Below are 27142 nucleotides of genomic sequence, written 5' to 3'. Positions count from 1 at the left end.
ACTAGTTTTTGTCGATTTCTCTAGCTCATAGCATCAGACTGATGTACAAAAAAAACTCATGGTTCGGCCGGCCCGGCCCGGCCCGGCCAGCCCAGCCCAAGCTCATAGTCCAACTCAACCAACCCAACCCAACTAAGCAACGACACAAGTCACGACACACGCGGCTCCATTTGCCGACCTGTAGAAAGGGCCACTACTAATAAGCAGCTTCGCCGACGCCGTCGCCCCCAAATCCCTATAAAAGGAACAAGACGCTCTCTGTGTTTTCCTCCCTCGCTTCGTCTCCCCCAAATTCCTCCTCCCCGCCGATCTCTTCCCGTCCACCGCCTCATCCACCGATCGCCCTCCGATCCCCCCTCCGCAATGCCCGTTATCCCAGCGGGCGCAAATCGATCCAGGAATTAGGGTTTCCTCCCGGAACCCTAGAAATCGTTCTCGCCTCCGAGCGATTCCATTTCGGAGGGTCGAGGGTGAGAAGAATCTCACCCTTTTTACCTGTCTGACGCCATGGAGGCTCCCGTGGGCCTCAATGGAACCATTCCCGTGTCTGCCTCCCAGGCGGCGAGAAAGGAGTGGCGCGCCATGCCGGACCACTCTTATCGAAGCAATGGAGGCGAGGTGAAGCTTTTGAAGTTTTTTTCTCCCTTCTTGTTCTTGTCTGAAATGTGTTCGTTTACTGCTCCGCAGGAGAGAGAGCATCTTAATGCGAACCAATCAGCTGAGAGGACAATACATGAGGTGTGTATGTTCTGATGTGTTCTCTCTGATAAGTGAATCTCGTTTTGTTCCCCACTCTTTCAGTTAGGAAACGATTTTGGTGAAGACCTGACGTTTACGGATGACGTTTTGGTGACGAGGTGCAGGTTGGTTCGGGACGCCAGGACGTGGAATTCTGTTCAATTACGATTGATGTTGGCAGTCAAATAACTGATGATATGTTGCAAAGGAAGCTGCAAGAGATCTCAAGGCTGAGAGAACAACTTCAGCAAATGGAGATTGAACTTGCTAGGACGATTGCCAGGTCTGAGGTGCTAGAATTGCAAAATACTTATGAAGTGAAGCTCAAGGAGCAGATTGACATCAACAGCAATCTCAAGGTATCTAACACATGCACTTTACTCTTCCTCTATAAGAGGGAGATTTGCTTGATCTATTGAAATTGCTGGTGTTTCTCTTTAATTATTGTTGTGGCTTTGGATTTCAGCTATTATTATTCACATGTGCTCTTGGCTACATATTTAAATACAAATATACTAGCAATTTGATACAGTGCATATTATTTGTATTTGCCTTTAACACCCAGTTTCAAGTTTCCATCAAAGCATGGCTACTACGTCATTATTACCATGTGCACTTTAGTTTCTTCTTACAATAATTTTTTAATGACGGGTTTTAAAAACATTAAAATCCCTAGTGAAAATGATCTTTTGCCCTTTTGTTTCCATTCAAAATTGTTGGTTTACCTGAATTTTTGATAGCTAAAGTTATATGTTAGTGCCAAAATCATTTGTATGTTACATTAATATGTGATTCGATCTTTCTTGTTGTTTGCTCCACAACTAAATTTTTTCTATTCTGACTTATAAGGTTAGTGTTTGCACTCATCTTATCTGCTTTGATGCTTTGAATAGGTTTTTTTTTTTTTGTGTACCTCTATTTGCTCAAGGCTTTGACTTCTTTGGTTCTTCATGTATCTAAGCAAGTTAAATAGTGTATCCTATGTTCTTAAGTGTGTACATTCTCCATTCTTCTAGTCTTATGAGTTTATTTGTTGTTACTTCACTTGGATCAAATATTTGATTCATGTAACTTTTTCTCCTAATTCATCCTACTATTTGAACAGGAGCAACTTCGTGAAAGGGAACAACGTTTGCTTGAGCTTGAGAGGAAAGTCGAAGAGAAAGATAGGGAGCTACATACTATGAAAATTGACAGTGAAGCAGTTTGTGTTGCTTGCCTCTATTTTCTTTTTCTGTTTTGATTGGAAGCTTGAGTTTTATTTGAGGGTTTACTTTTTTTGCTAGGCATGGGCTAAAGAAGATCTTCTTAGGGAGCAAAATAAAGAGTTAGCCAACTTTAGGTATATGAGTTTCCTCTAAAATTTGTTAAATGCTCTAGATTTTGTTATTAGTTTTCCCTTGAAACTGTTATCTTGAATTAGTAATCAGGTCTCATTCCTTTCATCTTAATTTCCGAAATTCTATTTTGTCAATTATAAGAGTATGTACCGTGTCCTGAAATTTAGTTGTCGTATTACATTTTTGTATCCCACAACTTACTCCAGCGCTATTCCCATCAGCGTCTTTTTTTTTTCTGTATTATGATTGCTAATATTGTTAGCACAAGTGTATCGAGAACATTTATACACTTTTGGTTCCCTTGTTGGAATGATTGATGACCATTTATACAGCAATCTGTTACTTTGTTTGGTAGCAGTATTGGGTGCTTTCACTGTGCGTTTGTTTCTTGAATATAGTAAACAGTGGGTTGGGGTTATGTTGAACGTTATGTTGCTTTATAATAAAATAATTCTGCCAAGGGCCCTTCCTGTTCTCTTTCATTATCTGTTTTTTTTTTGTCTTATATGGAATTCTATTTTTATTTATTTTACTGAATGATCTTATGAATATTTAAAATAATTCTACTAGAGTGAAGCTTCGTAAGCCTAATAGCCACTTTATGCAGAAGGGAGCGTGATAACTCTGAAGCTGAAAGAGCACAGCACCTGAGTCAAATTCATGATTTCCAGGAACTCATTCAAGAGAAAGAGGGTCAAATTCTTGCATTGCAAGAGCAGGTTGCCCTGAGGCTTTCTTTATTTATATACTTTCATTTCTGAATGAGCTTCTTTTCCTTGTAGTTGAAACCTAAACTGATGAACTCTTACCTCTTGGAACCTTAAGTTTCATTTTAAGCATTAGTTAACATTTTGTCTTGTGGATTACTACTTAGAAATATTACTCTTGTAGCAGCAGGATGTTCTGGTACCACTTGAGGCAACACAAGGAAAAGCTCACATAGAGAAAGATGAAAATATTTCATGAATCAAGAACAAATTACACGAGGGGGCCCAATCTCTTTTGGAAACCAAAAACCAAAAAATACCAATTCTCCTAAGAAAAGTCTAACTTACCCTAAAAAATTTTTGAAATGCACCCTGCAGTTTAGCTTTATATTTTGAACCACATCAACTACTTTATCTCATGTACATGCCAATTGATAATGATCTAGTACCACCTACATTGTAGTTCTTTGGTTATTGGATGGGATGATTCGCGCATTTCTTTTCTTTCTTATTTTTCAAGCAGGTGAACCTACTTTTATATTCAAAGTTCACACATGGATTTCAAGGGTGACATTTATATATGTGGATTGTGTGGAGCACTAAGTTTTTATGGATTTGATTAATTATTTGGTCATTGATCATGTTGAAAACAATTAAATCTTGAGCTTCATTTGTTCATAGCATACTTAGAAACCAGGTTAAACTGTTTGGTTATTAACTGTAATCCTCAAACTGGATACCCAGCTAGTTGTGTTTAACCCTCAAATTTGATGCACAGAAGCTAGGTTTGATCTGATCGACTTTCTTAATGTATTTTCAGAAGTTTCAGTTCTTATGACTCTACTATTATTATTATTTAAATTTCTGTTGTATATCATCTATTATTTTATTTTTTAAAAAGCAGTTTTGTGGTTTAACTACCCACTGTTTAACCAGTAAGCCAGTGGCCTGAACATATATTTGGTTATTTTTTAGTCATGATCAGATTACAATGTTTCTACGCCACTCATTGTCTTTTGTTTCTATCAATTGCAACTCACTGGACTAGGAGTGAAGGGCTACATGTGAGAAATGCTTATTTACATGTTTCAATACCATCGGAAACTTGAAGCTTCTTTCTCAGATCTGTTAGTATGGTAGTTTAAAATGGATCATATAGATTGAAGTACAAAGTTTGTATATATGCTACAATTTCTGGGAGCTCCAGGTTGACATATTCTTGGTAAAACACAATCATTTCTCAGATGTACTTTTGTTGGTTTTGCCTGTTGCCTAGAGTTCCAGCATCAGTGGATGTATAATATGCTCATCTTGAGATGCAATGCCTAGCGATATTTTAGGGAATCCAAAGTTCTCTAAGGAAAATGGCATGACTTGTGTTATTGTATCAACATATAATAAACTATGGATTTAAGCCTTAGTTAGAAAAGCATTGCCTGTTAGCTGATCTCACTGTAATTTCTTAAGCTTCTGAAGATGGGCTTCAATGGAATTCCACAGAAGATGTATCCAGCTTTATTGTAAAGATGCTAGATATTCACTGTCATTGTAAGATGTATCTGGTTTGTGAAATTGGATTATCCCATGACATGAGAAAGGTTAGAACCGACGCATATTTCATAAGGCTATCTAAAAGCTCCTCTGAAATTGCTGGAGGATTCCAATTTCAGATCAGAAAATATTGTCTAGGAAAAAAAACACAATATTGGCTTGAATATTTGGACAAAACTTTGTCTGGTTTGGACTGGATTTATGCTGAAATTGATTCTTGTTTTAATGGTTTATTCACCTTTGTAATCTAACATTGGTTTGAAGTTTTGTCTAGTTATCTGCAGTCTCCAATTGTAGCATATCCTTTTGTTTCATTATTCTAAACAAACTGAATATCATATTCTTTCAGCATCGAGTTGCACAAGAAAGTATTCATTTCAAGGACGAACAGTTGAGAGAGGCACACACATGGATTGCACGTGTTCAAGAAATGGATGCTCTGCAGTCATCCACCAACCAGTCCTTGCAAGTTGAGCTACGTGAACGTATTGAGCACTTTAACCAATATTGGATCAATATTCAACGGCAGGTTAGATTGCTAATGCTTTGTAATTTCAACGACAAAAGAAATTGAAAACATAACCCTTTTTGTTTGTGATAAATTTATGATAGGCTATTATATTCTACTTGCAAGATGGTTGTACCCGATCCCTATTAATTGGAAGTCACAAATTTTTTTTGTATTGTTGTCTGCTATTATATTGCTGTTTAATTAATATGTACTTTTCTAGTTTCTTGAAATGGAGCACCATCATATGCAAGCTATACAACAACTTCAGCTGGAGTTGGCTGAGGCAAGGGGAAATAATGGGAAACATAAGGATGGGTCACAAGTTGCCGGGGAGGACTCGATGGATTCATCTAATTCTAATGCAAGCCAGATTAATGTGAAAGATAGTGGAAAATCAAATGCTCAGCTGGGTTTCTCATCTAATGGAAGTGTAGATGGGACTTCAGCCTATGTTTCAACTTCCAATCCCTCTTCTAAGGTAAGAAAAGGTGTTAGTTTTCTAATTGTTTGCTTTTCATGCTAGAATCAAACAGTCAACAATCTCTTCTGATATGGAAGGTTGGTAACTTCTGTGTATCTGTTATGTGCTGGAAGACAAAAGTACTTTTTCATTGCTGTTGGAATTTACTCTCAATTATATTAACTCAATCCATATGATTGTCAAAAGAGTCTGAGAGAATAATTAAGTTGGATGAATTTGAATTTTTTGTAAGAATTTTTGATATCTTGAATATAATTTACAACAAGATACTGATGAAGATTTCATTAATACATTAAAGTGTGAATAGTTGAAAGGGAAGGGAAATTATTGTTTTGATGATTTTTTATCTTTTAGCTTAAGTGAAATATTTATCAGATTATGACATGTGACTAAAGGACAGGAAGGACTTTATTGATCATGTGATTGTAATATATCGAGATTGTTACTATCTGAATTCGGGTTTACTACCATCAATTTTATTGGCGATAATTTGGATGGAATAAATAGTGAACTCAAGCCTTAGAAATGTGTGATAGAAATTAACATCTTTTGTTAAACTAAATACTAATTATCTATACAGCATAATTTTATTAATGCTGCAGCTGCAATTGAGCCACTGTTTATGATTGAGCAGGTTGTTTTTGGAAATGATTATACTGGTAATAAATAGTGATCAACTTCATATTAAGGTTCAAAGTCGTGGTTGAGTTAGAGAGTTGAATGAGTTTGATTTGTTTGCATACATCTTGTATGTTAATTTGTCATGTAATAAAATACACAAGCTGATCCTTTGATGTCTGTACGCCCAGTAATTATGTGCATGTGTTCTGTTATAGATAATTTCTTTGTTACTGTTTGAGATTTGGTACATCATTTTTAAATCGAAGTTGTCCCTTTTGGTGAACAATTGCTCATCTTTCTCCAAAGTTAGGCTGATTTTAATGAGGTCTAATCAGTTTGACAACTTCGTCCAGTTTCTTCAATTGACTGATATGGAGATTCTATTTGGTTAACTGGGTTTTGAGAGTAGAACTTTAACAACCTTAATAATTTTTGTTTTTTTTGGTTTTTTGATTACTCACTATCACTTGCTCGGTTGGCCCTTGACAATCCAACTTAAATCTGCTCACTTAGATATGTAGTCCATACATGTCAAAAAATTGTTTTGGTATTTTGGATAGTGGTGACTTTATCTATTGTACTTTTTTAGCCCATGACACTTTATCCCTTGATATTTTACTTTTGATTGAAAGTGGTATCGGTTGGTGAGTATTTTAGTTATATATTGAATGATGTTTTCTAATTGTTATGAGATATTGCATTCTCCTGCATTATACATATTTAATAAATTCCTAATCTGAGCTTATTTTTTTTCCTTGCAAATTAAATATAAATATCTGTTTATATACCATGCACGATTAGAGTTTCCGTTTCTAAATTTCTTCCTTTTAGCAGCCTGAGCATGTTCCTGATGTTCCTCGAGTACCATCCACCCTAATGGGAATGAATACTTTCATTCCTCCTGGACAGATGGCCCCGCTGCATCCTTACATGTTGAATCCACTGAGTGTTCCTCACCCAGCGACATCCACCAATTTGCATATTCCCCAATCTCACATGGATCCTTATCAATCAATTCCTATAATTCCAAATCATCAACAATGGCAAAATCAGCGAGTGCTGGTACAGTAGACTTTCAGGTTTTTTGATTGACTAGTGCCTACTATTTTCAATTATTTTTTAAAACTTTCCCCCCTTTCTTTAGGCCCTCTCGGATGTCTCTCAGATACCTAATCAGAGCAAGCATCCGTTAACTCAAACACAGCATGGTCTTTTAGGATCTGATATCCATTATAGCTTCAATCTACCTGGTGAATTAGGGACAGTCCACCAAGAGCATCTTAGCAGCCACGGCGACAAACAAGTGCCTAACCATTCAGGCAATGGTTCAAGTGAAGAAGTACAGGTTAAGAAATATTAACTACTGCCCTGTAATTCTCTTTATGATGAATGTTAGACTTATGCTAGCTTCTGGGTTCCAGGCGCTCCAATCTAATATTAAACAGTCCTCAGTTACCCAACAATCTCAAGGTACACTAGATGCACCTTCTCATTTGGATTCTGCCAGTGAATACTACCCATCAGAAAAGACAGAAACCAAGGTTTGTGTACCTTCTGTCACTTTATACCATGATTGTGGTTGCTGATCCTTGATAAACCTAATGTCCTCATTGAAAAGTATAATAAATCATTCCACAACCATATTTGTTGTATTCATTTTTTCTTTGGTTTCCAGGCTGAGGATGTTTTACCGTCAGGGAACAAATCACTGGATGAAGGGCTAAAATCTGGACAGGACTGGCCTGCTTCAAGTGTCACATTATCAACTAGGCAAATCTCTGTCAGTTCAAATGGTGCTGCAGAGTCTACTATCTTTGTTCCACCGGTTTCAAATACTTTAATGCCTAATAACCCACCATTGGAGCCCAAACTTCTCGATGAACGATCACTGTTAGTTTGTATTGTTCGTGCAATTCCTGCTGGATCAGATGGAAAAATCAGAATTAGTACAACTGTGAGTTACATTTGTGCCATATTTTACCCTTCAAATTAATCTTACCTTTTATTTTTTTGTTTAGCTACCAAATAGACTTGGCAAAATGCTTGCACCTCTCCATTGGCATGATTACAAGAAGCGTTATGGAAAGCTTGATGAATTTCTTGCTCATCACCCTGAAGTAAGCTTTACTCCTTGGTGCTTATTTTGTACTCTGAGCTCATGTTAATTGCGTTTCTTTGTTGCAATTCCAGTTATTTGTTATTGAAGGGGATTTTATTCACCTCCGTGAAGGAGCACAACAAATCATATCTGCAACTGCAGCTTTTGCCAAAGTTGCTGCTGCTGCTTCAGCATCTTCTGCTCCTTACACATCTCTGTTGTCTTCTGTTGCCGTCACTCCAGTTGCCCAAGTCAATCGCCAAAAAATGACACAATCAATTGAATCAAAAGCTGCAAGCTCTGTGCCATCGGCAGATGCTGTTGCCATGGCCAATGCAGGAGTCCCAAGTGACACACCCACTCAGATTTTAACAAGACAGGATCCCCGACCAAATGACACCAGATCTAACCTTATTCAGGGCCTATCCAATGTAACCATATCTAATAAGTTAAAGAACGCCCAAGAAACTAACGCCTTGCCTTCTGGAACCAAACTTGGCAATTTATTCGTGCACTCTGCGGTTGGAAATACATCAAACCTCGAGAGAACCAATTTATCTTGGCAAAACAAAGGGACGGGCAATGGAAGACACAGCTTGGGAGGGAAGCAGCTGGGAAGGTACCATTAATATTTAGCTTAGATGAATCTAACTGCTCATTGCTTCTTGTCAACAACTTTGCGTCTAATGCTTCTGACTATTGATATTGTATCAGGTCCTCCGGGCCCAACGTGATTTCCCGGCGATAGTAAGTCCAACTTGTCGTATTTTTCTCAGTATCATCACAAAAGGTCCATGTAGTTACTAACACAAATCCACAAACTTCATGTAGAGTTAGTTCTATTGAACATTGTAATAAGAATTTTGACATGGTCAAGAAAAAAAAAGTTTGCTATTTGATTCATTGCCCAGATATTAACATTTTTTTTTGTTTAATTGAAGGAACGACTGGTGAGATGGAAAAACTGCCCAACAAGACTTTGAAGATGGTTCTCTGATTAAAGTTGTGGAGATCTTTTCATGGATTGGATAAAAAGGTCGTGTCATTTTTTATTCCCATTCACGTAAAATTTTTGCTGAGTTATCTGTACTCAGATTCATGATTCAAACTGGAAAGCAAGAGGAAAAAAAAGAAGAAAAAATCATGCAACTATTACTAATACTTGATCTGCTTCTTGAAACTTGATAGATTGGCATTTGACCTCTTTGTCAAGTTCAACCTTATTGACGATTCTGTAATTTACTCGACTTTATACTAGAACATGTTGAGAAATTATTTGAGTATTTTTGATCCTAATGTTTGTCTATTTGTTGCATGCTTGGATTTAGCATGATCAAGTGTTTCATTATTGATGAATTTTCAGACACGTGATCATTACAATTGAGTATTCCTTGTGGTTGAGATGAGTGTTGCTGGAGCTGGAGGGTTGAAGTTGTGGTTCAGACTGGTGTTGGGTGACGAATGTCGCCAGAACTCAAGATGACAGCGAGCAGGCCGTGGCTGTCGTCTCTCACAAACTGTCGAAGTTGTGGTTGAGACTGATGTGGGGCAGCAGATGCCCCCAGAACTCAGATGGCAAGCAGGGCATGAGGTGATCAAAGGAGTGGGATGAGGAATCACCCTCTCTCGTTCACCATGATTTGAACGCGAATGCTGGAGTCGTCGACCAGTTTAGACGACTAGGGCGTGTGGTGAGCAGCGGTCGGAGCCTGGGTAGGGTTGGCTGGTTGAGTAAAGACTCGAGGAGAAGCAGGGTAGGGTTCCCATGGCGAACTTGCAAGGAGAGGATGCGTGGATGTAAACTGAAAGGCTTGAATGATATCGGATCGGCATCTCTTCCAATTTGTAAAAGTCAGGGTTAGTTAGGCTCGAGTGATCTTAGATCGGCATCTCTTCCAATTTATTAAAATGTAGACATTCTAACACTCGAGCTAGCTAGTTCAACTCTAGTCAAGTGAATTTGCTAAATAGATGAGCTTTGCTTCGAAAGGTATAGTCAATGTGTCTCTTTATCTTTAGGCGATGAACGTAGTTACTCTTAAGTCGTGGTGTAGGAACAAGGAGTTATCACAACCCAAATATACAATCTTGTAGGGGGTTGTTTGATTCGATCCAACAATAAATAAAAAATTCTAATCTTATATATTTAACTTTTTGGTGGCATGGTGGTCTAATCCGCCTAACTCGTAATTCATCTTAAATTGAATTGAATTGGAGATTTTTCAACCTGTCCCGTCATATAATAGATTTTTAACAAGCTGACTCATCGTGCTACAAACCGGCCTGTCTTGTAACTCTAATTTTTATAGTCCACTTTAATATTAGTCATGGTTGCTATTGGCCATGAATTGCTAAGGATCGTCAATGGAGGGCTCCGCAGGGATTGTGGGCCATGACTAATTATGGTATATAATTACAAGGGCAACTACATATGGACCAGAATAAGGAGCTCGGAGGAGCTCCGAGAATCAAGCTTAACATAGAGAGCCCAGGGAGTTGGAAGATGAGAACTCGAGAATCTTTGAGTGCTAAAAGGGGACCTAGATGGGAGAGCTCAAAGATTTCTTATTTTAGTATTGAAAGCATGAATTTGCTTATTTTATTTTGAAAGCATGAATTTGCATTTCTTTTCTGTTTTTCATCAAAACAACATGAGTACTCCAAACTAATTCATGTGACCTTAATTTAATCCAATTCATAACTTTTGTCACTCGCCAAATATATATTTATATTACTATATTACTATTTTTTTAAAGATGAATTTCAATATGATTAGACATAAAAATAGTAAAATTATGAAATTTTCATATATGAAAATATTAAAAGTGTTTTATTTTTTTTATTTTTTTCTCTATTAGGGAATTAAGAGATATTTAAAAGGTGCTTCTATTTTTAAAAAGAAGTTAAAATAATACTTAACATATTTTTCATCTTAAAAAAATATCTTTATTTCAATATTATTATAACAACTACGATATAACTCAACTTAATATATATTTTTTCAAATTTCCTATAATTTTTAATAAATAAATTATTAGAGTTTTTTGTTAGGGTTAAACTCCTAATCGACCTCTCCATGTATATTAGTTTGTTGGTTTAGCGAAATAATAAAGTTGCATTAATTGTATTCCTTTTAACATAATAAATTATTTGGTTGTTATGGATGGTGACCAAAAGTGAAGTATTAGGTTAAACTATAAAGAAAGACAATTAATGAATGGATGATCGATCAATTCTAATAATGAGCCACTTCCTTCAACTAATTGTCCATAAAGTGCCTTTAGAACACTCGATTACTACGAATATAATGAATGCTATGGAAATTCGGTGAGGAACAATATGTCTATCATTTCATCATGATCGTCGTCTTTTATGATTCGTGTTTTAAATCATCTGTAGAATCATTATTTCTTTTTATACTATTATATGATTACTCTACTAACGCTCTTTGGAAGAAGGTAAGGGAAGGAAAAGAGAAGGATAAATAAGAAGAAAGAAAATTTTAACCTTTGTTTGAGATAGAGTAAGTTAAAGAGGAGAATGAGAAAAAAAAGAGTAAATTTTACCCTTGCATATTCATGAATCATTATAATTTCTTACACTTTGATTTGGAGTGTAAGGAAAGAGATGAAGAATTCAAAAATATTTTATTATAATTTTATCTTTATTTTAAAATATTAATTTTTAAATTAAATCATCTATTTAGGTATTTTCGTCTTTGTGCAGTCACTCCTCACATAACACTCGCTGTCATTACCTAGCGTCCAACAGCTCATACTCCACGACGTTGGCGCCAAACCTCGTCGTAAATTTCTTCGAGGACAAGACTCAAGAGCATAGAGACAAGTAACCCTAATCTTCTTCTTTTTCTTCTCCTTGACAAAGATTTATCCAAGATTATGCGTTGTCTATTTTAGGATTTTCATATTCCAACTTCTGCATGCAATACTAACAGAATTTTACAGTTCCCCATTTATCCTCGATTTTTAGCTAGAGCTCCCCATATAACTCGGTCTCCAAAGCTCCTCTTCTAGCTCAGTTTCCTGAGTTCTTTGTGCGATTGGAGTCTATCATATGAATGATTACTTTAGAACACATGATGAATATGAATAATACTTTAGAAGTTTGATAAGAAACAAGATACCTATTATTACATCTTTCTTTATACTACAATTATGATTATATGTTGTAGTCTCTGGTCACACTAAAGGTTTGCTTAGAGCTAATTTCTCGAGCTTCCCATACAACTCGGTCTAACGTATGATTTTTTTTTAAATACTTTGAAAACACATGATCAATATAATATGAATGAATACTTTTAAATTTTGATAAGAAACAAGATGTCTATCGTATCATCATGATTGCCATGTTCTATTTTGAATGATTTAGGGAATCATTATTTTTCTTATATTATCATGATTATAGATCGTAGTCTCTGGTTACACTAAAGAACATTTAGTTTCCAACTGTTGGGCAATCTTTGTCGGAGAGATTAATATTTTGCTGAATTACAATACAATTCAACTTATCTGTAGAGATGGTTTGAATTGATAATTTCAAGCTGCCAGTAGGGACTGGTGTTTTTTCTGATCACTAATGTTAATTCAACCGAATGATCAAGTCGGCGAGTGCAGAGTCGGCCGAGACGCCGAGTGTCGAGTTGGCCGAGTGCCGAGACGGCAGAGTCATCGAGTGGATGATGTCGAGGCCTGCGTTCAACGCAGTTTCCTTAAAACAGATTCATCCCCTCCGGCGGTGCTTAGAGGTCACGACGGACATCTGTTTCCCAGGATACAACGACAGAACCGCGCTAACCACCAAGCACAGACAGGTCGTGGCGAACTGAGATAGTACCCGAATGCTATCACGACAGAGAGGAAAGAAAGAGGGGACTATATGTGGATTTCCTTTGAATTGAGTTTCTTTGCTTAAGACTAGGAGTCTTATATAGGTTCTCTTATCTAGACGTTACATTCATGCTAGACGTTACATTCATGCCATTAATGCTCATATGTTTATGCATTCTATACGTTTATGCATCAAATTACATCAACGTTCATGCAACATTAAATTGCATAAAAATATTTTCAAGTGACAAAATATTGGTTCATTCGCTTGGACAAATTTTGTCCTAATCGGTTCGACATTCGATGTGTGCAGGTCGCACTCGCACACAAGTTACCTTGCGGGTAGTGCAATTTGGGCCCTGGATTTGCACCCCCCTTGTGCACCCACGCGTGAGAGAGAGCCTCTTCCCATGCATTTGTTCACAACATCAATGCTTGTGACATAATATAAACCAACAATTATGCCTTAAAACTTCCAATGTGGGACTATATTCTCATTCATAAAAGAGCCTCCTCCTTCCACCACCTTTTATTTCCATTCAAATTTCCAACAATCCCCCACATGAATGGAAATATAGTATGTGATAGCCTTCAACAGTTGAGTCCAGTATAGGATAGGTAGGTTTTACCCTTTGAACCTTCCCTTGTGAAGATTTATTTATTTACTAGCTAACAGTAGACATGATGTCCTTGAACTGTTCTGCCATTTGTGTAAATATTGACACATCTCACACAGGACTCTCCCTGATACACCTCAATTCTCATGAGTGTGTTCGTTCTTGGCTATGAACACGCCTGGTTCTGTGAGAAGATCTAAGAATTGTGCCTTCAATTCTCTTCGAAGCGGCCCCACTTCTTTCTCACATAGGTGATCACTCAAGAGTATTCCACACTACTCTACTGGGTCATTAAAAGTTGTATGTTTATCCTCCATCTAATCACTATCATTGGATCGTTTCCCCCATAGTGATGTTTCTTAGTCGGTACAGTTAGATTGTCCCTTTGAACCTAGTTCTTGGGATCTCCAGTCTGCATAGGTTGGGTTTCCTTTGCACCAACATTTCTTACCAGCATCAAACTCATCCCTCGCGATGAGCTAGCAACTAACTCTCTGTTTAACCCTTTGGTTAGTGGATCCGCTAGGTTATCATTTAACTTTACATAGTCAACAGTGATAACTCCCGTTGAGAGTAGTTGTCTAATAGTATTATGTCTACGATGTATATGTCTAGACTTACCATTATACAGATGACTCTGTGCTCGACCAATTGCTGATTGGCTATCGCAATGTATGCAGATTGCCGGCACAGGTTCAGCCATCTAGGAACATCTTCTAGAAATTGTCGTAACCATTCAGCCTCTTCACCATATTTGTCAAGAGCTACAAACTCAGATTCCATCGTGGATCTGGTTATTATGGTTTGTTTCGAAGATTTCCAAGATATGGCTGCACTTCCCAAAGTGAATATATATCCACTTGTAGACTTAGAGTCTTTCATGTCCGATATCCAATTTGCATCGCTATATCCTTCGATTACGGCCGGATATCTAGTATATTGCAGTCCATAATCACGAGTATATCTCAAGTACCTCAGTACTCTTGTTATCCCTTTCCAGTGCTCAACACCGGGATTACTCGTGTATCTACTCAGTTTACTTACTGCGTATACTAAGTCTGGTCGTGTACAACTCATTAGGTACATCAGACTTCCAATCACTCTAGAGTACTTTATCTGAGAGCTACTCTTTCCTCGATTTTTTGATAGATGTTGACTCATATCTATCGGAGTCCGTGCCAACGTAGTATCATTCTTGTTGAATTTTTCAAGTATTTTATCCACATAGTGGGACTGACTAAGAACAAGTCCTTCAGCTGTTCTAAGAATTTTAATTCCTAGAATCACATCAGCTAGACTCATGTCTTTCATGTCAAATCTTGAATTCAACATATCTTTAGTGGATTTGATTATCTTATCATTACTCCCAATAATAAGTATATCATCTACATAAAGACATAAAATGATATATTCATTTCCTGTGTCTTTCATGTAAACACATTTATCACATTCATTGATTGTGAATCCACTTTCCTTTATGACACTATCAAACTTTTCATGCCACTGTTTTGGTGCCTGTTTCAAGCCATATAACGACTTTACCAATCTACAAACCTTATTTTTCTGTCCTGGCACAGAAAATCCTTCCGATTGTTCCATGTAGATTTCCTCTTCTAAATCACCATTTAAAAAGGCTGTCTTTACATCCATTTGATGTATTTCCAGATTCCATAGAGCGGCAATAGCCAACAATACTCTGATGGAAGTTATTCTCGACACCGGAGAATATGTATCAAAGTAGTGAAGGTCTTCACGTTGTCGGTAACCTTTAATTACCAATCGAGCCTTGTACTTATCAATTGTGCCGTCTGATTTTATTTTCTTCTTGAAAATCCACTTGCAACCTAGTGGTTTACTCCCCGAGGGAAGATCCACAAGTTCCCAAGTATGATTTTGCAAGATAGAATCAATCTCAGATGCAATTGCCTCTTTCCATTGAGGACTCTCAGAAGAGTTCACCGCTTCTGAGTAAGTTTAGGGATCACTTTCCAATATGAAAGTGATAAAATCCGTTCCAAAGGATTTTTCTACCCGAGCTCGTTTACTCCGTCTAAGCTCAATCTCAATTGGTTCATCTACTTCTTCTTCCTCTTGTGATTTATATATTTATTTTGAGGAACTTCCTTCCTCTCGGGTCTTATAAGGAAACACATGCTCGAAGAATGAAGCATTTCTTGATTCAATAATTGAGTTCTTGTGTATCTCCGGTACTTGAGATTTATACACAAGGAATCGGTAGGCACAATTGTTATGTGCATATCCTATAAATATGCAATCCACAGTTTTTTGTCCTATCTTGATCCTCTTCGGATCAGGCACCATTACTTTGGCAAGACACCCCCACACTCGTAAGTATTTATAGGATGATTGTCTTTCTTTCCATAACTCATAAGGGCTTTTCTCAATTTTCTTTCGGGGAACCTTATTTAAAAGATAGTTAGCTGTTAACATAGCTTCCCCCCACATGTACTCTGGTACTCCAGAGCTCAATAGAAGAGCATTCGTCATCTCTTTTAGAGTACGATTTTTTCTTCAGCAACACCGTTTTGCTGAGGAGTATAAGGAGCTGTAGTTTCGTGTCTGATTCCATATTCAGCACACAACTCAGCGAATAGTGATACATATTCACCACCTCGATCACTTTGAACCACCTTAATCTTCTTATTAAGTTGGTTTTCAACCTCATTTTTATAGAGAACAAATTTCTTTATAGCTTCATCTTTACTTTTGAGAAGATACATATAGCAATACTTTGTGTTATCGTATATAAAAGTGATGAAGTATTTATTCCCACCACGTGTTAGTGTACCTTTAAGGTCACATACATCGGTGTGGATTAGGCCGAGTGGTTCACTACTTCTTTCAACATGTTGAAAGGATGACCTTATCATTTTTGCTTCAACGCAAATCTCACATTTGTGTTTCGGGTCAAGGTGGAATGTAGGTATGCTTTGCATGTTAATTAATCTGCGCAGTACATCGTAGTTAACATGTCCTAGTCTACCATGTCACAAACATGAAGACTCAAGCATATAGGTGGAAGAGCTTTCATTCTTATTAATTTTTGGCCGAATAGACATTACACTGAGCTTAAACAGCCCATCAGTTACATAGCTCTTTCCTACAAACACTCCATTCTTGGATAGAACAATTCTATCTGACTCACATACAATGCGAAAACCATGTTTGCTTAAAAGTGATCCAGAGATCAGATTCTTCCGAACCTCTGGAACATACAGCACATTATTCAGAGTGAGCTCCTTGCCCGAGGTCATCTTCAGCACCACTTTTCCTTGGCCCATTACATCCGAGGTTGCTGAGTTTCCCATGTACAGCTTCTCCCCTTTGACTTCTTCAAAGTTGTGGAGTAGCTCCTTGTTGCAGCAGACATGTCTGGTAGCACCAGTATCCATCCACCATTGTCGAGGGGTTGAACATACCAAGTTCAGCTCGGTGATCACAGCACAGAGTGTTGGGTTGCAAGGGTGCAAACATAGTCCCACATATAAAGTACATGGAAAAGATCATGGAGTTAAAAGGATGGAAAGTATCTCCATTGGTATGAGACCTTTTGGGGAGAGCCCAAGAACAAAGTCATGAGGGCTTAGGCCCAAAGTGGACAATATCATACCATTATGGAGATATTTTGATTCCATCGATACTAACAAGTGGTATCAGAGTGAGATCGCTCTTTACCGGACTAACCGCCGGATGAGCCATGATCCAAATCTAACCATGTGGTTTGAACCTTAAATAAAGGAAGTGAGTGCTCCCGTGTCTGAATCAAGAGGACCTGACACCAGGTGAGAAGTCCTAGTAGGTCGGGTGGACCGAGAGGCAAAAAGTCCTAGTTGCGAATAGGTGGGAAGTCCTAGTAGGTCGGGTGGACCGAGGGACAAAAAGTCCTAGCTGCGACTAGTGGGAAGTCCTAGTAGGTCGGGTGGACCGAGGGACAAAAAGTCCTGGTGGGTCGAGAATTCAGACATCAAAAACGACGTTGAGGGGGGCCTGTGGTCCTTTGTTTGAGGGGGATTGTTGGGTTGCAAGGGTGCAAACATAGTCCCACATCTAAAGTACATGGAAAAGATCATAGGGTTAAAAGGATGGAAAGTATCTCCATTGGTATGAGGCATTTTGGGGAGAACCCAAGAACAAAGCCATGAGGGCTTAGGCCCAAAGTGGACAATATCATACCATTGTGGAGATATTTTGATTCCATCGGTACTAACACAGAGGTCGTCTACATCTAGTCCCTCGTTCAGGTTGGACTCCTGCTTCTTCTTCGGCTTTCTGCACTCCGAAAATTTATGACTGATTCGTCACAGTTGAAGCATTTCCCAGAGAACTTCTTGGATACGCCTCCTCTTGGTCCAATTTTGGAAGACTTAGAATTCTTCCATTTCGAGCTTTGACCGTGCTCGACCACGCTGGCTTTTACAGTATCCTGAGAGAACATCTTTTTCTCGGAACCCTTATTATCTTCCTCGATTCGGAGTCGGACAATAAGATCCTCTACATTTATCTCCTTTCGCTTATACTTCAGGTAATTCTTGAAGTCCTTCCAACCGGGAGGGAGTTTCTCTATGATCGATGTCGTCTTGTTCTCTTCATGCTATACACAGCGTATAGCGAGTCGGCAAGGCCATTGAGGATGTAGTTTCTGCAGAGAAACTCAGAATGATTCCAAGCTTCTACTACAGTTGCATCCTCAACATGCTCGGGAGATGCCTCAGTCAAGAACCGAGCCAGATTCAGCATGGTCAGATAAAAAAGCATCTTCTGCTGCCAACGCTTGAAGTTCAACCCAGTGAACTTCTCTGGTCTTACCCCATGAGCGATTGGAACATTATCAATCGGGGCGGATGGGTCGTCACAGGTTGAGTCTGTTGCACCTCAACTTTTTCTGTGGCCATGTCAACAGAACACGAGTCTGTTTTAAGATTGTTGGACAACCTTTGCCGGAGAGATTAATATTTTGCTGAATTACAATACAATTCAACTTATCTGTAGAGATGGCTTGAACTGATAATTTCAAGTTGCCAGCAGGGACTGGTATTTTTTCTGATCACCAATGCTAATTCAACCGAATGATTAAGTCGCCGAGTGCAGAGTCAGCCGAGACGCCGAGTGTCGAGTTGGCCGAGTGCCGAGACGGTAGAGTCACCGAGTGGATGATGTCGAGGCCTACGTTCAACGCAGTTTCCTTAAAACAGATTCGTCCCCTCCGGCGGTGCTTAGAGGTCACGACGGACGTCTGTTTCCCAGGATACAACGATAGAACCGCACAAACCACCAAGCACAGGCAGATCGCGGCGAACTGAGATAGTACCCGAATATTATCACGACAGAGAGGAAAGAAAGAGGGGACTATAGGTGGATTTCCTTTGAATTGAGTTTATTTGCTTAAGACTAGGAATCTTATATAGGTTCTCTTATCTAGACGTTACATTCAAGCTAGACGTTACATTCATGCCATTAATGCTCATACGTTTATGCATCAAATTGCATCAATATTCATGCAACATTAAATTGCATAAAAATATTTTCAAGTGACAAAATGTTGGTTCATTCGCTTGGATAAATTTTGTCCTAATCGGTTCGACATTCGATGTGTGCAGGTCGTACTCGCACACAAGTTGCCTTGCGAGTAGTGCAATCCGGGCCCTGGATTTGCACCCCCCTTGCGCACCCACGCGTGAGAGAGAGTCTCTCCCCATGCATTTATTCACAACATCAATGCTTGTGACATAATATAAACCAACAATTATGTCTTAAAACTTCCAATGTAGGACTATATTCTCATTCACAAAAGTGCTGCATGTGCCTTAAAACTTCCAATGTTATATTTGTTCACAACATCAATGCTTGTGACATAATATAACGAAGTCGACACGTTGAGACTTGCATGTGACGAGGTGGAAGCAAAGAACTGGGTAGGTGAAGAAAAGAAGGGACGGAATAACTTTTTTAAAAATTCTCTGACTTATTTTAGATCAATTCTTTTAATCCAATTAAATTTAATTTAGTTATAAATTGGTCAAATCATAAAACCCAATCAACTCTATTTTGGATTAATATATTTCTTATTTTCATACCTACTCGATAAATTTTATTCGATCTCAATTCCATTTTAAATCTCTACCTTCATTTCATTTCATGTTTGATAATTCAATTTGTTTATTTAGTTTTTATTAAAAGAATTCGATACTTTAGGATGGGTTATAGTCTAGGACGGCTCTGTGCTTGTAAACTATGAATTTTTTTGCATCATTTTATAAATTAATGACGTAGACTTTATGTATCTTGTATTCATATACTTATATATCGATTCGATTCGGTTTAATTTAATTTTATTGACTTCATCTAGACATAATTACTGATACTAAACCATACCATGACAAGATTGCTTAAACCCTAAACTATAACTATATAGACAGTTCGATCTAATGACATCATTAACATTAAGATTTTGTATTATTACATTAATTAATTTACCAAATTTAGTATATTTCTTTTTCGAATAATAATTTGGATTTATTGAGTTGGTGCGAATATCCATCCATCAGTGCCAACTCCCGCATGGAAAGACTGGGTGCGGGGTTGGGTACGCCGTCTCCAACTCGGACGGTGGAGGCGGCCCCACCGTCGTTTTTATACCGCCGTAGGGTGTACCGTCCCTTTCCGATAAACGCACCCACTCTTTTTGATGGACGGCTCCAGATCACCAACGTGACTCCGACACCTCAACTCCTTCGTTCTGTCGGTGGTTTAACCCGGTTTTCCCGTTTTATTCCCACCCTTCTCGCCCCGTTACGACACTCTGCACGTGACCGATATATAATATATATATATATTCGATACATCTCCATAGAAGAAATTCCAGTTTGCTCCTCTGAAGTCCAATATTTTCATCTCAAGGCCGGCAAAAATTTAATAGAAATGCATTTTCTTGAGAATTTTAAAAACTATTTCACTTTACTTTCTTGATCTTTTTCTTCTGAAATCCGTCATCCCAACAGTTCCACACGGTTCCCACACTTTAATCTCTTAATCGACCCCTAAGATGTGGCACCTCAATTGGACAGAATTATAAGGCATAAGAGCTCATCTTTGAAATTATAAACGAGCCAAGCCAAATTAAATTTTATATGATTTAAGATTATTTAGTAAAATAATTGAGCTAAGTGAAGTTTAAAATTAATTAAACTGTTGAAACAGTTATTCAATCCTTGGCTTGGCTAACTTTATTCAAGCTTGACTTGAGTTTATTTGATTGTTGAAGTTTTTTATATGTTTAAACTTATTTGATTGATTAATAATTTAATATTATAAATTTATCTATTCAAAGATTTTTATTTATTTATTTATAAGTTTGATAATAATTTTATTGATGAATAAAAATTTTATTTATAGATATTGTTCAAGAATATTATTCATGAATAATTTATAATATTTATTCATAAACATTAACAAGTTCAATATATACATTCAATCTTTACTTGCTAATAATAAACATATCACTGTCATTGTAGTCTCATCTCTACAGATATGGTATAGTGATAAAATACTTCAGGGAATAAATAAGAATTTTTAAAGTTTGAATCTGTGTATAAATTATATTTCAAATTTATTTAATAGATGAATTATGAAAAGATCGTCTACCTTCAAGATTAATTGCTCTCCAAAAGCCTAGTAAAATACAATTTATTGAAGTTTTTGTGGGTAAATAAAAATGAACAAAACTCCAGGGCTCAAGTGTAAATTATCTCTCCAACTAAACACGAGCAAGAATGTGATGCTCAATGCCAGCAAAGAAAAAATAAAATAAAATAAAATAAATCGTGTGGAAAATATATTTTTTAAATTAAAAAAATCCTAATCGGAAGCGAAATTAATCGTCCTCGAATTCATATATAAGTCCGCCGGATCGCTTGTTCTCTTCGACAATTTGGAGATCCCCAGCCGGAGGCGGAATGCCGGCGAGGAGTAGCGTCGGAGTCGCAGGGGCGGCAGCGGCGGCCGCGGCAGAGGAGAAGGATGCGGAGCTGGAGGTGACTCCCGGCGGAATGGTGGTCCAGAAGCGCGATCCCGACGCCGCGCCCCCGGCCGCCGCCGTCCCGACCATCCGCCTCAAGGTGAAGCACGGATCCGTCTACCACGAGATCTACATCAGCTCCCAGGCCACGTTCGGTGAGTGAGAACGATGATGAGCTCAATCATTGCTAGTGTTTGGTTGCTGACTTGGTCGGCGTGGATGAATCGGAAGGGGATTTGAAGAAGATGGTGGCGGAGCGCGTGGGAATGCACCCTCTGGACCAGAGGATCATTTACAAGGACAAGGAGCGGGACTCCGCCGCCTTCCTCGACACCGCCGGCGTGAAGGACCGATCGAAGTTGGTGGTGGAGGAGGACGCCACGGCGAAGGCCAAGCGGTTGCTGGAGATGCGGAAGAACCACAAGATGGAGAAGGCCACCAAAGCCATCGCTTCCATCGCCCGCGACGTCGACAAGCTCGCCTCCAAGGTAACCCTAATCGATCCCCTACTTCTCTTTTCGATTTTTTTTTTCTCTGATAAAAAGCGCACATTACTAGGTTTTGGCATTGGAGACGATCGTAAACAAAGGAGGGAGAGTGGTGGAGGAGGACGTGATTCGATTGATCGAACTGTTGATGAACGAGTTGATCAAATTGGACGGCGTCGTCGCCGACGGTGACGCCAAGCAACAGAGAAGAAACCAGGTTTCATCTTCGTTACTCGATTCCTTGCTCGAACTCTTCAAATCGGCCGTCAATTCACCAAGCAATTTCCTTAATCTCGAGCAGGTGAACAGAGTGCAGACATACGTCGAAACCCTAGACCGAATCAAGATCAAGAACTCAGCTCCGAGAGGCAATGCCCAACCCAAACAGCACCAGAACAGAGAACCGAAATCACAGCGTCGAGTCCAATTTCAGCAGCAGCAGCAGCAGCAACCAGTAATCGTGACCACAGACTGGGAGACATTCGATTCCTTACTCATCCCATCCACCTCCACCGCCGCAATCGCCGTCGCGCCGCCCACAACCACCGCAAGGCTTGATTGGGAGCTGTTTTGAAATAAGAAGAAGAAGAAGAACCCTAAAACCAAAACAGTAGGTGTGATTAAACTTCCTCTCAATCTGAATTCAATATCACATCTGCCTGCCCTGCCATTATTATTTTTGTGTGCATATCTTCACATAATACTCGAGATCCATGAAACAATAAGATAAGATTATTGTATCTACTACTACCACTGCTATGAGAATTTTGTTCACAATGTTGTAGATTTGCCAAAAAGCTGTTTTTTTGTTGTGTTTTTTAGATTGAAATGATTGCACATGGAAAGTAGGATTATTAATGGAGAATTGGGTGGATTCCAATTGTTCTTGTTCTTATTCTTGTGTTTTCCCATGCCCTCTGCTCTTTTTGCACACCAAGTCAAATAAGTTGTTGTTTGTTCAGAGTTAGATGATTGATTCAGAGCACCACACCATTTTGATTGCTTGACGGGTCTCTCTTGTTTGTTTTCCCTTTTATTTTTTATGGACGGCTAGTCTGTCCAAAATGTTTGTTTGGGCAATCATATTTTTCATACTGAAAATATTATTTTAGCTAGCGTTATTATAGCATCTACAGTTATCTGATTTGGTCAAACAACATATGCATAGAACACTTTTATATCAATTTTTTTTATTAAGTTAAAACTGCTCAAACTCAATTAAAATCACTTCAATTTTGGTTAAATTTATCATAAAAATATTATAGCAGCCACTAATTGGTTGCTACAATGTTAATCCTTGTTACAATAGTTTTATTATAGAGCATTTTTATATTATTTTTTTATTAACTTGATAAAATTATTCAAATTTGATCTAAATCACTTCAACATGACCAAATTCATCTTAAAAAAATTGTAGTGGTCACTAATCAGTTGCTACAATACTATAATAGTCAATTAATCGTTGTTATAATAGTTTTATGATGAATTTGACCATGTTGAAATAATTTTGATCAAATTTGTAAATAATTTTTTGATATAAAAGTATTCCATATATAGATTTTTTTTGACCAAATTAAATTAATTTATCTTTACATGATCTTCTATATGAGAAACATGATAGGGGCATCCTTTGGAAAAAAAAAGCTCTTTTAACAATTGTAATAATTGGTTACTACATTGTTGTAATAACTAATTAATCATTGTTATAACAGTTTGATGTTGAAGTAATTTTGATTAAGTTTAAATAATTTTTATCAAATTAATACAAAATTCTTCGATATAAAAGTATTTTATATATAGATTTTTTTTGCCAAGTTGAATTAATTTATTTTTATATATGTTATAGCAGCTACTCTATGATTGTTACAATAATACTATAATAAGAGCATCTTCGGTATGAGAAATACAATTATGATAATCAAGGATTTTGAGTTTTGCCCTACTCTACTTGTATTGGTGGGAACATGGAGGAGGAGGAGAAAGGTCTGGATGAATGATTTGAATGGTTGTTAGAGAGCCCTAGAATGCAATTGGTAGTGGTCATACTTAGCTGGGTAATGGACCCATGACTTGCCTCACTTTAGGGGAAATCTCACTGCTTGGTTGTTGTCTTCTCCAAGCTGTTCACATGTTATATATAATTGCAGTGTGGAACAGATGATGGTCCTTGGAACTACACTTGTGTTCCTTCTCCAACTCCTCGAATTCGGGTTTTCGTCATCCTCATCCTCATCGTCAAGCTGTGTTTGTTCTATAGCTATTCGAGTTTCGAGTTCTAGATAAGAGAGACTTAAACAAATTCTAGCACTGCAAGGATTTGATAAATTTTTTATTATGTATTAATGTTATAGTCAAGTACATATGGATTTGATTACTTATTTGTTATTTGTACACTCTAAGTTGATACTTTATGTTGGAAAAATCTAATTGAACCGGTGTTAGGATTGCATTAAATTCAATTGATTCGTGTGCGAGTGCGACCTATATGCGTGCTGTATAATTACAGTGTAGAATAGATGGTTGAGCTTGGAATCCAAGTGAGCGAGTCCTTGCTAAACCCTAACACTTCTCGAATTCAATATATCCTCCAAGTTGGTACTTTAGAGTTTGAATAAAGAATATTTAATTGGCTATGGGTTCGAAATTCGAATGGGCTAAAATGGAAAAAGCATCCTTATTTTTATTATAATCCAAAAGAGCACATTATTTTTAAAAATATAATAATAATTTTATCAAAACTTTTCTTTATATTAATAAGATATCTTATATTTAAAAAATACTCATATCCAATATTATTATAGGAGCTTTAGTGTCACTTCACGTTGGAGCTGTAAGTAATTTTGATTAATTACTATACGATTATAGTTAATTTTAATCAAAATTATATCAATAGTATTTAATTAGATTTTGTGGGATCGGTAGAACGCGCTAGAGAGAGGGGGGGGGGTGAATAGCGCGTTTCGTCGTTCGTTCATTTTCGTTCGTTCGTACTATCAAAGTAAACTTAGCAACGAAATTAGATAAACAAGCACAGGGACTCGCGGATTTTACTTGATTCCTAACTTCCATAGTTAGTACATCCAAGGCATATGTATGAGAGGCGCTTGTCCATTAGTGGTCTTCTTTTCGAACCTTATTCGGAGGCAGAGAAACTCGTCTTACAGTCCAATCAAGAATATAAATTAAATACAATGTAAGACTTGAGAGAAGAGTAAACCAACATGTATAGTAGCCGATCCAGAAGTCCTGAGCTCCACGCACTCCTCCTGAAACTTCTCCGGTTGCACGAGCTTGGCCCCATTCACGTTCAGCAGCACCACAGGATGGAGAGAATGACATAGAGAGATGATTCTTTGTGGTACACGTTCAACCTCCTTATATAGAGTCTTTCGGGCGCCTGGATCCTTATCCGGGCGCTTGGATAAGATCCGATCTCTTCGGACTATATCTGGGTTGATTTTTCTGGATTCAAGCGCCTGGAACAGATAGAGGCGCTTGGACCATCCAAGCTCTTGGAAATCCTTAGGGCACCTAGATCCAGTCAACTCGGGTTTGACCTAAATTGACCTCGGACTTGGTTCGACTACTTTTATGTGTTCCTCTTATACTTCCATCATTTTGCTTCCATCTTCTGGTTTCTGCAAGATAAGCATACAAACACACAAGCAACCTAAGCCTACCTATAATCTATCTGACCTATTAGGCTTACCTAAGTCTTATCTTGTAAGTCTAACCTACTTGCTTATCTGTGTCTAACTCTCCGTTAGGACTAGTCACTTCCATAGATAGACTTACCACCTGCCAAATATCCAATTTGGACTTTCTTTTATCTAACCTCCAGTTAGGACTAGTCACTTTACTAGGTAGACTTCTCACCTTCCAAACATCCAGTTTAGACTTTCCCTTGCCTATCCTACAGTTAGAACTAATCACTTCCCTAAGTAGACTTCTCAGTTCTCACCTGCCAAACTTTTAGTTTGAACTTTCTTTTGCCTAACCTCCAGTTAAAACTAGTCACTTTCCTAAGTAGACTTCTTACGTGCCAAGCATCCAGTTTAGATTTTTCTTTGCTTAATCTCCACTATGACTTCTCATTACTTGGTCTAACTAACTAGGACTTTTCGCTAGTCTTCTGATTAAATTGACATGACTAGACTTCATTCACATCCAAATATTATATCATATTTGAATCAACTCCTGGTCAAACTGACAAAACCTAGGTGTATTGTCAAACATCAAAATTCTAGGGTCAGACCTAGTACTCTTGTACCACTAAATTTGACTAAGTTAGATCAATTTTGATCAAATCGAAATAGTTTTAATTAATATTCGAACAGTTTGAATTAATATTAAAATAATTTCTTAGTAACTTTGAGTATGTTGAAGTAATTTTGATCAAATTTCTTATAATAATACTAAAAAAAATTAGATTATAACTCACTATTATCTATATTAGAAAGCAAATAAATCCTGTCTCCACATGTACAGTATAATGGTAAAATACTTAAAAATAAAATAAAAAATTTGAATTTTAATAGTAATAGGATGAATATTTTGAAAGTCTTCAGTGTATAAATTATATTTTAAATTTATCATACAGAAGAATCAAAAAGAAAGATAGTCTATTTTTAAAATTAATTTAATAAAATCTAAATACTTGAGTTTGGGCTGGTCCCTGGTTGAATTTGGGCCGGGCTCGAATCAGGCCGGGCTGGGTCGGATTGGCCCGGTTCGTTACGTTTAAATTCGAACCATTGACTCGACTCATTCTTGCTCTTCTCCTCCGCGCGCAATCTCCACCTCGGCGCTCGGGATCGCCGGAACGGCCACGATACCCGCCGCCGCCGGCTGTAGCACCCCTGCATTTCCCTCTCCTGCAACCATCTAGTATTCCTTAGCCTCGATCTCCTCCTGGGGGTCGCGCGGCATCGCAAACCCTCCCAAGCACCGAATCATCGGGTAAGAGTACCTCGATATATTCTGTTCTCGCGCTGAGATCGGCACAGGGATTCGCCTGGAGTTTCCTCCAGAGCCGCTTCCGTGAAGGACGGAGAACCCCTTGATCTGGTGACTGGTATGTGCATTCCTTCTTTATCAAATCGAGATTC

At 37.9% G+C, this 27142-nt stretch overlaps 2 protein-coding genes across 6 annotated transcripts; both read left to right on the top strand.

Annotated features, from left to right (window-relative positions):
- Window positions 1-250: 250 nt before the first annotated feature.
- Window positions 251-9327, top strand: LOC141839712 (uncharacterized). Of its 5 annotated transcripts, none has more exons than XM_074727528.1 (16): window positions 251-618; window positions 688-738; window positions 864-1097; window positions 1844-1942; window positions 2025-2080; window positions 2689-2797; window positions 4686-4865; window positions 5068-5325; window positions 6781-7011; window positions 7094-7294; window positions 7371-7490; window positions 7625-7903; window positions 7968-8066; window positions 8140-8666; window positions 8762-8794; window positions 8989-9327. In XM_074727528.1, coding segments are annotated over exons 1-16 (2589 nt in total). In that variant the 5' UTR covers window positions 251-507; the 3' UTR covers window positions 8990-9327. The 5 variants fall into 5 exon arrangements, with proteins under 5 accessions (XP_074583629.1, XP_074583628.1, XP_074583630.1 ...); XM_074727527.1 differs by having other exon boundaries at window positions 2686-2797; window positions 6784-7011; XM_074727529.1 differs by having other exon boundaries at window positions 2686-2797; window positions 6784-7011; window positions 8762-8837.
- Window positions 9328-21470: 12143 nt separating this feature from the next.
- Window positions 21471-22927, top strand: LOC141839085 (BAG family molecular chaperone regulator 1-like). The gene is made up of 4 exons (XM_074726745.1): window positions 21471-21701; window positions 21778-22034; window positions 22105-22251; window positions 22336-22927. Exons 1-4 carry the CDS (start codon window positions 21485-21487, stop codon window positions 22606-22608), a joined length of 894 nt encoding a protein of 297 aa, XP_074582846.1. The 5' UTR covers window positions 21471-21484; the 3' UTR covers window positions 22609-22927.
- Window positions 22928-27142: the final 4215 nt, after the last annotated feature.

This window comes from Curcuma longa, chromosome 11, assembly GCF_044706935.1.
Source record: "Curcuma longa cultivar G26 ecotype Majalengka, Jawa Barat chromosome 11, ITB_CL_G26_1.1, whole genome shotgun sequence".
NCBI lineage: Eukaryota > Viridiplantae > Streptophyta > Magnoliopsida > Zingiberales > Zingiberaceae > Curcuma > Curcuma longa.
Note: the sequence above shows the minus strand (reverse complement) of the source record. Positions and strands in the feature narration are given on the sequence as shown.

Excerpts from the sequence above, each read along its gene's own strand:
- LOC141839085 (XM_074726745.1), top strand. The coding sequence starts at position 21,485 with ATGCCGGCGAGGAGTAGCGTCGGAGTCGCAGGGGCGGCAGCGGCGGCC. Across the intron at positions 22,035-22,104 it reads TCGACAAGCTCGCCTCCAAG|GTTTTGGCATTGGAGACGAT; the intron begins GTAACCCTAATC and ends GCACATTACTAG. Across the intron at positions 22,252-22,335 it reads AGCAACAGAGAAGAAACCAG|GTGAACAGAGTGCAGACATA; the intron begins GTTTCATCTTCG and ends AATCTCGAGCAG.
- LOC141839712 (XM_074727524.1), top strand. The coding sequence starts at position 508 with ATGGAGGCTCCCGTGGGCCTCAATGGAACCATTCCCGTGTCTGCCTCC. Across the intron at positions 7,904-7,967 it reads AAATCAGAATTAGTACAACT|CTACCAAATAGACTTGGCAA; the intron begins GTGAGTTACATT and ends TTTTTTGTTTAG. Across the intron at positions 8,067-8,139 it reads TTCTTGCTCATCACCCTGAA|TTATTTGTTATTGAAGGGGA; the intron begins GTAAGCTTTACT and ends TTGCAATTCCAG.